General features: G+C 33.3%; 1 protein-coding gene across 1 annotated transcript; it reads left to right on the plus strand.

Moving 5' to 3' along the window:
• The first annotated feature begins 9,210 nt into the window (after positions 1–9,210).
• Positions 9,211–11,253, plus strand: LOC120215427 (exocyst complex component EXO70H1-like). Its single transcript, XM_039213125.1, has one exon. The coding sequence runs from the start codon at positions 9,300–9,302 to the stop codon at positions 11,211–11,213; it is 1,914 nt and encodes a 637-aa protein (XP_039069056.1). The 5' UTR covers positions 9,211–9,299; the 3' UTR covers positions 11,214–11,253.
• Positions 11,254–11,947: the final 694 nt, after the last annotated feature.

Raw genomic sequence — 11,947 nt, forward strand, 5'->3', positions numbered from 1 at the left:
ATTCTTTGGTTTTAAATAAGATATCAAATGAGTTAGTAAAATAATGATGAACCAATACTTAGGAATTATCTATGAAGAGGCACATTACTTTTAGAGGGTAAAGTGACATTCATTCACTACAGCAAGTTTAGTATTTAGCTTCGGTTATTGCATGTTTGTTTTTGTTGTTTTCTTTTGGTTTGTGTTCACTTGTGTTTACTAATGTTGAAACATCAAAAGACATGCAGTAACTCGATCACCCATATGTATGGACAGAGTAAGAGAAATTGATTGTGGATTAAACTTTAGAAAATTTTATCCACAATCCCTAAGCAAAATCGTCGGACTATCCATGGGGCGTATTTTCTCTGATGCAGATCAAATTATCGTTGGGAGGCTTTTGGTCCATTCTTACCGTTGAAACCTGATGATGACCCCAAAGAAACTCCTATTGATCCATACTCTTCCATGACTGATCTCATACTTCAAGGTAATAATCTCTGAATCTTCCTGCCACTATATTTTTATTTAGTACTCTCAAATTTCATATATCGTACGCAGGATGTTCGAAGCTTATTGAGAACGATGATAGAAGAGTGTATAAATACCCGATGTTTAGAATCGGATTGGGGAAATCTATGGCATTGAAAGAATTTTCAATTGCAAAAGCATTATCTACCCTCGATGAAGACGACGCTGCCTCTATTTTTACTCCAAGTAAACGCTTCTCTCTTTTACTTTAACTTTTTTTGTTTAATGTTTGATTCAGTTCCCATGCCACCTCCAATCAAGTTTCAAATTGTAGGTGGAAGGTCGTTATCTGTTTCAAGTGAAACACTGAAGCGCACAAGGAAAACTTAACGATGCTTCATCAAACAAGGAAAACTGTTTTTTGTACTTCCTTTCCCCATGAAGGAGCAATGAAGACTAAATTTTAGTGAACAATATTTTTTTAAATTGAAAGTGAAAGAACCTAGACTAAATTCTAGAGAACAATGTCAAACTACATTACATTTAATTTTAATGTTTATAAATTTTAATTTATTTTATTGTTAACTATTTTTCTGCATAATTTGTGTCTTAATTAAAATTTATGGTTGTTGTTAATTAGATAAAACTACATGATATTAAATTTAGCTAAAGAAAGGTAATTAGCAGCGTTTGTATCAAAAAACCCCGCTATAGATCTAACCTTTTGCGGCGTTTGTTCCAAAAATGTCGCTATAGATATGACATTTTGCGGCATTTGTTCCAAAAGCGCCGCTATAGATCTCAACCTTTTGCGGCGTTTCCCCCAAAAATGCCACTATAGATCTCGACCTTTGCAGCTTTTGTTCCAAAAACGCCGCTATAGATCTGAACTTTTGTAGATCTCGACCTTTTGCCATGTTTGTTCCAAAGTTGGCATGTCTCAGGTACTTAATAATGAAGATATCTCAATAAATTATCTCAGGTTTGGTAATAAGTGGAACCTAAATCAAATTGACATTGATGATATATTTGCATACAATATAGCATTAGAGATTTTGAATGATAATTTGAATCATGAACTTGTATCAATTGAAAAATGTAAACAAAAATGATTGGCCAAATTGGAAAAAAGTGATTGAGACATAACTAAAATCTCTTACAAAGAGAGAAGTATTCAGATCAATAGTCTATGAACTAAATGGTGTAAAAGTCATGGTATATAAATGAGTTTTTGCAAGAAAGAGAAATGAAAAGGGAAAAGATGTGAGATATGAAAATGGTTTGGTTGCATAAGGATTTTTGCAAAGACCCGAAATCGATTTTGAAGAAATATACTCTTCGATTATGGATGCATTTACTTTTATATTTTCGATTAGTCTTAAAACAATCTGGGCGCATATGGTATAATCGCCTTAGTGAGTACTTATAAGTATAAGGTTATAGGAACTATATAATTTTCTCATGCATTTTATTAAGAGATTCAATTTTGGATTTTCATTATTTCTATGTATGTGGATGATTTAAATATCACTGGTACTCCTAAAAAGATCTTAGTGGCAATGGATACCTAAATAAAAAAATTGAAATGAAAAACCTTGGAAAGACAAAATTGTCTTGGATTGTATGTTGAGCACATAAAGAATACAATTCTTGTGTATCAATAAACTTATGTAGAAAAACTAAGGTTGGTTTAAGAGATTCGTACGCTTGGTCAAGTATTTGTAAAAGCAAATGAGGCTCTGAGAAGGTTATTTCTGGCGAGTTGATTTCAATGAGAACGTTCGCATTCATTTGGATAATTGTGGAAGCTGCAAACCGATGGTATTCTCCACGCCATACTTGGATATTCCCGACCAGCCACTGCTAGTTAAAACTTTTATGATTGAGGGACAACCAAAATGGAATTCAGACAACGTTAAGATGGTTTTCTAAGATGCTGATGCAACAAAAATCCTTAACATCCTCATCTCCCCGGTGGAGACCGATCGACTTCTTTGGGAACACAATAATGGAGGACAATTCTCGGTTAAGTCATGTTATTACTAACTTCTTATGAAAAAAGGCACCGCCTGTAACCCTTCAAAGATATAGAGAACGTTAAATAGGCTTTCTACTCTCCCTAAAATTAAGATCTTTGGCTGGAGAGTTTGACATAATACGCTTCCAATGGGAGAGAAACTGTTGCATACTGATATTGGTGACGAACTCTACCCCATGTGCAAGCAAGCCATTGAAAATGAGCTTCATGCACTAAAAGATTTTGTTCAAACCAGAAAGATCCTTGAGATTTTAGGGTTGGGGAATTCGTTCATTACTGACGCTGCCCATTCTTGCAATGAATGGTTCTAAAAAGATGTTTCCTCTATTGATCAAGATGGTTTCACTGTGTTTCTCACACTTATATGGAATCGAAGAAATAAAGTTATCCACGAGAATGTGATTCAAAACAAAAGAGATATTATTTTTACGACCTGAGAACGGGGGAATGTGCTCAAACTCATGTCAACTTCAACCTCTCTCGAATTTAACATGAAGTGTGATCCTCCAAAGAAAAATTGGTGCAGACCCATAGAAGGAACCATTAAAATCAATGTTGATGGAGCTTTTCAACTTTATTCGGGGGAGGCAACAGTAGGGATTGTGTCTCGGGGCCACCACAGAATGGTCTAAGGAGGTTTGACACAAAAACTCGACCCTCCCCAAACTTCGGAATCAGCCGAGGCTCCTCTGGCCTTCACTCTCGGAATTCAAATGGTTATTGAACATGGTGATTGTTAAAGAAGACGCCATTTCGATTATTAACAGACTCTCTAGCCCTCATGAAGATATTTTAGTGATAGGTTTGTTGTTTAGTGAGGCTCATACTAAAATTGTAGGCCACCCTAACATTAAAGTCCATTACATTAATCGAACGACGAATCAAGCAGCACACTCATTGGCACAATGAGCATTTTCGAATGCAAATCATCGAGTGCAAATCCTTTATGGTTTTATTTTGATGAACCCGAATGTATTAAGAATGTTGTGCTTCTTAACGCTATTGGTATCTAATAAACGTTTTGCTTTCAAAAAAAAAAAAAACTTACATAGAAAAATTACTAAAGAAATTCTACATGTATAACACACATTCATTGAGTACCCTGATGGTTGTTAGGTTGTTAGATGTAAATAGAGATATTTTTCATCCACCAGATAAATATGAAAATCTTCTTAGTTTGGAAGTACATTTAAGTGCTTGGTATTGATATATCTTTCTAACCATACATAATCTAATATATCATTTGATGTCAATTTATGATCAAGATTTAGCTCATGTCCAACTGAAGACATTATAATAAGGTGAAACATATATTTTGTTATCTTCAAGGTACAAAAGATATGATATTATTTTCCCTATTTTATCCAAAACGAAATTGGTTGGTTTTGTAGATGCATGGTACTTATCTAATTCATAATGCGCGATCACAAACTGGTTATGTATTTACATATGACATTACTATAATTTTCTTTACGCTCTATGAAACAAACATAATGTCATTTATCCTCTAATCATGCTGAGATTTCATCTATCCATGAGGCTAGTAGCGAACGTATGTGGTTAAGGTTTTTAATCAATCATATTCGAGAAGATTATGATTTATATTCTGAAAGAATAACTCTAAAAGTCTTATATGAAGATAATATATCATGCATTATGTTAGAATTGATGAAGCTCAAATTGATCAACCGAATAATTGCCAAGAGGGGATGAATTGGTCAATTGAAAAATTTTGGGTATGGAGGAGAAATGATAGGAAAATTTGCACTGATTTATAGTGGTTCGACTTCTAAACCAAGTCTACATCCACTACCTTAGTTCCACTAAGGATTTTCTAACAAATCCACTAATTTGTTCTTTCTTTTACAGGACAAATAGATAACCTTTACAACTCCCTAGTTTTTCAAAGGGTAAGCTAAAACCAATCCCTTTACAAAAGGAAAAATATGTAAACAAGAAACCCTCTTAAAGGAAAGTGTTTACAAAAATTAAGCTCACTAAAACATATTTACAAGAGAAAGGAAAATAAAATGAAAAGCTCTTCTCTTGTGTTTATTGCTTGGATAGGTGTTGTTCTACTTCTTTAAGTGTCATCAACTTGTTTTTATATGTTAGAATGACTTTGTGGCCGTTTTTAGCCGTTGAAGATGTTTTGGAGCCGTTGGGGATTAATTTTCTGCAAAATAAATCTGTCTAGGACAGGGAGTATCGATACTCCTTTAATGAGTATCAGTACTACCTTTGTAATATTTAATGCCGTTGAAAACCGTTGGGCTTGACAATATTGATACTATGCTTCATGGTATCGATACCACTGTGTAAAGTAGTATCAGTACCCCTTGAGTATCGATACCTATTTTGTATTCTGGAATTTGAGCAATTTGGAAAACATCTAGTAGTATCGATACTACCTACAGAGTATCGATACTTCTCTTACATTTGGTATCGATACCACATGAACAATATCGGTAGTTTATGTAGTATCGATACTGTAAGAACATTATCGGTACTACGTACCCAAAAAATTATTTTGTGCTCAAATTCTAGTTTAATGAACTTTGAATTATTTTTGAAAACTTTGACATATTCAATCAAGTCCAAAACATTTTGCCTTAATTTGTTATATCAAAATATTATAAAACATAGTTCAACACATTACCCAACTCAATTAAGGATACATAAAGGGTTATAGAACAAAACACATCTCACCAAAATTCTTTTTCATTCATGATCTACAAAAGAATAGAGTCTGACAGATTCATTCAAGTGAAACTTTAGTAGATCTATTTACTAAGGCGCTTTCTACTAGTTCATTTGAAAAGTTAATTTTCAACATTGGATTATGTCGTTTAAGAGACCTTTCATGATGTGTTCATGAGAGGGAGTAAATGCACGTTGTACTCTTTTTCCCTTATCCATGGTTTGTCTCACTGAGTTTTCCTGGAAAGGTTTTTAATGAGGCAACATGTCATGCTTATTAAAGAATGATGTACTATTTTTCTTTCATTGGGTTTTATCCCTTAGGATTTTCCTAGTAAAGTTTTAACGAGATACATATTCTTCTGATAAACATCTAAGGGGAAGTGTTATAAATGGTATTTATTTAAGTGGGTGTTTCATCTTTTATATTTAATGTATGATAACTTAAAGATTAATTGTTGTAACATATGATTCTAGTAACCTATGACTTTGGAGCCTATAAAAGAATGTTTATAATGATGAGTAATAAAAGATTATTATTCACTCTTATATTATGTTCTACATTTATATAATTTTGTAATTTTTAATAATTAATTTTTTTAAAATTTAATCAACATATTTCCTTTTTTCTTGGAATCGGTAATTTCCTAATTTTATAACGCGATAAGACTTAAAGAAAAAGCAATTGTGAGATACTGGCAACTTGAAACCTTATCATCAACATTTTTTTTAAGGGTAAAGTATAGTAATGGTCACTGAACTTTTCTAAAGCTTTTATTTAGGTCCCTCAACTTTTAAAACTTGTAATACAGTCTTCCAACATTTAGTTCATTTACAATATGGTTCCCCAACATTTAGTCTATTTACAATATAGTCCCCCAACATTTAGTCCATTTGTAATATGGTCCCCGACGTAACTATTGGGAGATCATATTACAAACGGACTAAATGTTAGGAGACTGTATTGCAAGTTTTAAAAGTTGGGGACCTAAATGAAAGCTTTAGAAAAGTTCAGTGACCATTACTATACTTTACCCTAAAAATTATCTCAAATATATGTTCCAAAAAATAATTTATTTCCCTCCTTTTCTCCTTCTAACTACAATTTGCATTTATTCTAATTCTACAAAATCGAAACCAACCAAAATAGCTAGACATTTGGTTTTGATTATTTGGCTTACACAAAATAACAAACACATCTGAAACTCCTGTACCATCTAAAACCCTAATTCAAAGATTTACAACACAAAAACTCAATTGCACACATGAAAAAAATGAATTATAATCGAAATAGACAAGAGTTCGGTTTATGAAATCATGCCCCATGCATACTGCAAATGCAACAAATAAAAAGAGCTCAAAATTGAACATATAAATCCGAATTAATAGTTAAAACATGCTTCCGAATTCCAAAATGTGAACTTACTAACCAAATATTCATAGAAAACCCCTCAAGTTTTGGATTAGTAAGAGAAATGAAGTTACCGAGTCCAATTTCCCACAGTGCATTAAATTCCGGAACATTTCTATGACTATAATTCAAGTATTCAACCCAAAAAAACAGTGAACACTAAAGCGGAGAAAGCAAAGTAAAATCATTTTCGAATAAAGAGAGAGATTAATTTAAATTCTGAAAGAAAAAACATGAAGTTAATCCCAGAAAACAGATCGAACGAAACAAAAGAAAACTTGAGTGAATAAAAGTAATTTGAGAGGTTAAAAGAAAATTTCCTTGAAATTTAATATCTTGAAAGGGATTCGAGGAAGTTAAATTGCGAAATTGGAGAGTTGATAAAGAGAGATTATAAAATCAGAACTCTCTCTCAGAAAAGACAATTCAATTTTATTTATAGGGTAAAGTATAGTATTGGTCACTGAACTTTTCTAAATCTTTCATTTAGGTCCCCAACTTTTAAAACTTGCAATATAATCCCCAACATTTAGTCTGTTTGCAATATGATCCCTTAACATTTAGTCCGTTTGCAATATGGTTCCCGGCGTAACTGTTGGGGGACCATATTGCAAATGGACTAAATGTTGAGGGACTATATTGTAAGTTTTAAAAGTTGAGGGACCTAAATGAAAACTTTAAAAAAATTCAACGACCATTACTATATTTTACCCTTTTTTAATTCAATAGTTTAATGAGTGTGCGGAATTTTTAATAAAATAAAATAAAATAAAATAAAGAGTGTACGGCTGTATTGCATGCATAATGTATGGGATCAATATTATTTTATCACCCTATAATTATGTGCATAACGAAAATATGATCAACATGGGTTGGTAATGAATAATTCAAGCAATATTATCTTCCCAAGGGTGTTAATTTTTGACATTGTTACAAAAGAATTAACACCGTACGTGTGATGTATAGTTTGAACTTAGAAGAATGATTTTTTTTTCCTTTAAAAAAAGAACATGTACAATGATCTTAGCACTGATCAAATTTTGAAAACTTAAACAGCCGTAATCCAGGTATCATATAAACCTAAATTTTATAGTATTAATTATAAGATTTAATTAAAGTTGGGATTTGGATCCCAGTCATTAACAGATACAAAGCAATGATTTTGTTGATTATAAGCTTTGTAGAGGATGTCAAATTTTCCCACCCTTTCACCCTTGATTTTCTTCATTATTTTTTTATTATATATATATATATATATATATATATATATATTAAAAAGTGATTTTTTTTAAATAACAAAAGTATAACAAGCACATGAAACTTTAAATAATTATTTACAATGTTATAATTTACTTATCCAACTCAACTCATGCTTCACACTTATACAATTTCTATGAAAATGAATGTGCAAAAAAAAAAAATAATCCGAACAAAAGTGTAACAATATCCTTTAATTAATTAATATTGTAAATGTAACTAAATGAAGATGTATGTTCTTATACTAAAGAGTGTATAGATAAAAATTAGCTGACCCTATTCCCATATATAATGGGGTGAGGGGAGGTAAGGTAATAGGCTGCCCCTAACGCCAGGTTGAGAGCAGTTTCCGTGGAATACCTCCGGCAGTCAGAATTATGAATTGCCCACCGTAAGACTCGATCCCACGACCACAAGATTAAGAGCCTTAAAAAATAAAGTAAACCAAAATTTTAAAAAATACGAAAATATAAGATAATACCGTGTAAATATTAAACTTGAAAATGATATTATAAGGGTATTAAGAAAGTGAAGCCAAAAAATAATAAGAGAGGTGGGGAAAGAGTTTTAAGTAGTTTTCATAAATAGTGGTTTCTTGTGCTTTAAGCTTGGGGATTAGAGGGCACTTATATTGAATTAGACTTTTCTAAACATATGATACATATGCTTACATCACCTTACGTGTTTTCATTTGTCGAATAATCTTTAAGCGTCACAGCTTAGCCTTCCTTCATTTTGTATTACTTTTTTCAAGTTTCAAAGTCAAAAACATTACTATTATAGAAACAAATGTATTATTTTTCCAACATTAGAATAAGTTCCCAGTATTCAACTTGCCACTATTAAATTAAACCCAAATTAAAATAATCATTAGGGTTTTAACGATTCAATTATATTTTATTTGGTATAATTAACAGATATTTTCATAAGACTTAATTATTATTTTTATCAAAATATTAAATATTGAATTTAATCAATCATTTTATATCTTATAAATTATTTTTAAAAAATTAAACTGCATAACTAAATAATCGGATCAACTAATGTCACTGTCCGATTTTCGATTTTCAAGCCGGACGAAGGCCTTTTAAATAATAAAAATAATTATTATTTAATTGATTTTGAAATTTGGTACAGAATTAAAAAAATGTTTTAGTTTTTGGTGATTGGTTATGTTTTAATGGACCGGATTACACGTGTACCGCGTAAGAGCAAATTGTCTGACTCGAAAAGTCAGAAGTCCCACAATGTTCTACCTTCCCATGCAACGGCGTCGTTCATAAAGAACGTCTATAAATATCCCTTTCCCCAGGATTTATTGAAACTCATATACACCAAAAACAAGACGCAACCAAACAAAAATTCCATTTTCTTTCTTTTATTATCTGCCGCCAAACAGGAAAGGATTCAAAGCACTTACCTCTTCCATCATTATCTCAGAAAATGCCGAGAAAAGGAATGAGGAGCCTTTGCTTTAGCTCCAGGACGCCCTCGTTTTCCATCTCCCACCAATCAACCTCACAATCTTCCTCCAGTACTCCTCGCCGGAGATTCACCGATTCCATGATCGACCAAACCATCGACGCCGCCGCTTCTATTATCATGAAATGGGACGCTGAAACCTCGGCTTACGCTCAAGTGACCTCTCTTTTCTATGAAAGCAAAAGAGAAGCCCTGCAGTTCATAAGATCTGTCAACGACATACAGAAAACCATGCATTTGTTGATTTCCGATCAAGAATCCAGTTCAGAAAAGCTCATTAGAGCTCAAAATTTGATGCAAATAGAAATGAAGAGGCTTCAGAAAGAGTTCTACCAGATATTGTCGATGAATCGGGCTCATTTGGATCCGGAAGTGGTTTCGACCCGATCTTCATTGACATCGCCAAGATCTAGCATGTCAGTTTTCGATGATGACAGTTCACCGGACGATGAGATCCGCAAGGCAGGAGATTCCATCACTGAAATAGAAGAAGTTTCTTCCATGGCCATGTCAGATCTGAAATTGATAGCCGATTGCATGATCGCTTCAGGTTACGCCAAAGAATGTATTCACATTTATAAAAGTATTCGAAAATCGATCATCGATGAAGGTATCTATAAGCTTGGAATCGAGAAGATAAGCTCATCTCAGGTTAATAAAATGGATTGGGATGTACTGGATTTGAAAATCAAAAACTGGTTAGAAGCAGAGAATATTGCGATGAGAACGCTTTTCACCGGAGAAAGAATCCTCTGCAATCAGGTCTTTGCTACGTCCGATTCCATTAAAGAATCTTGTTTTACGGATATCTCAAAAGAAGCAGCCACGCTCCTGTTTGGGTTTCCTGAGCTCGTCGCAAAGACCAAAAAATACCCGCCGGAGAAAATATTCCGAGTTCTCGACATGTACTCGGCCATTTCAGAAGATTGGCAAGAGATCGAAACAATCTTCTCTTTCGAATCGACTTCCCCCGTCCGAGTACAAGCTCTCAACTCGTTGGTTCGACTCAGCGAGTCTGTTCATTTGTTGTTGATGGACTTTGAGTCAACAATCCAAAAGGATTCATCCAAAAAGATGATTCCCGGCGGCGGGTTGCATCCTCTTACAACCACCTCCATGAATTACCTCACTCTCCTCGCCGATTACAGCAACATTCTCGCTGACATTATGGCGGACTGGCCACCGCCGGTAAAATCATCATTACCGGCATCCTTCTTATACAGTCCAGAGTCCGATGATTCTTCGGCCCCGGCGATTTCAGTCCGTATTGCTTGGCTCATCCTCGCCCTACTCTGCAAACTCGACGGCAAAGCAAAGTATTACAAAGACATCTCATTAGCATACCTATTCTTAGCCAACAATCTTCAACACGTGATCTACAGAGTCCGTACATCGAATCTCCAGTACATACTCGGCGAGGAATGGATTACAAAACACGAAGCTAAGGTGAAACAATTCGCAGCGAATTACGAGCAGTTAGCGTGGGGCGAAGTGTTCGCTTCATTGCCGGAAAATCCAACGTCCCCGATCACACCTGGAAAAGCTAAAGACCATTTTAGGAAATTCAATTCAAGCTTTGAAGTAGCGTACTGGAAGCAGAGTTCTTACGTTATACCCGATTCAAAATTGCGAGATGAGATTAAGGTTTCAATCGGGAGAAAACTCGTTGCATTATATCGAGACTTTTACAATACGCATAGATCAACTGTGGGAGATGAAAGGATGGCGAGATTATTTGTTAGATTTTCACCTGAAGATATCAGGAATTACTTATCGGATCTATTTTTCGGGACAGCGAGTTCTGGAAGTTCGTCGAAGTCGTCTTCGGTATCGTCTCATCATCGCCGGCAAATACGATCGCCGTTAAGAGTGTAAATCTTTTTCTATTATTTAAATGAAAGATAAAATAATTGAGGGCCGTTTTTTTGGAAAACCCTGAAACCGGCCATCCTTTTCAGGTTGTTATTTAACGACCTTTTTAAGTTTAGACGGCTTTCTCATAATCTCATGTGTGATATTTCAAACCTGTTCAGTCTGTTAATTACAGTATGTGTATAATTCAGAATACTCAAATACCGTATACATATATTACGAGGCACATATAAGATACGTTCTCAGAAAGATAATACGAGGTCAATAAGAATTTAAATCTATTAAAATTTAGGATAAGTGTCTATCTATCCAATTATTATTTTGGTCATGTTTTGACCACTCAACTATTTTTTAAAAATTAATATTGAAGTTATATTTTAATCATACACTGTTAAAAAATTAATAATGATGATGTACATATTATCATAAGATAATACATTTTATCAGTGAAAGAATTTAAAAAATATATCACATCAGTAATTTTGTTTATTTTTTAATAGTGAGTAACCAAAACATAACGTTAGTAATTATTTTGAAAGAATAATTAAATAATTAAAAGAGAACTAAAGTGATAATTGTGTGACTAAAACATAATCTAAAGTGATAATCGGATGACGAAATACATATTACTCTAAAATTTATATATTATACAATTTCAAAATTTATAATAAAAACATATTAGTTCAAGAAAAACAATGATATTAAAATTGATATATATATATGTGTGTGTATGTATG

Source organism: Hibiscus syriacus, unplaced genomic scaffold (assembly GCF_006381635.1).
Source record: "Hibiscus syriacus cultivar Baekdansim isolate YM2019G1 unplaced genomic scaffold, ASM638163v2 tig00110118_pilon, whole genome shotgun sequence".
In the NCBI taxonomy this organism is placed as follows: Eukaryota; Viridiplantae; Streptophyta; class Magnoliopsida; order Malvales; family Malvaceae; genus Hibiscus; species Hibiscus syriacus.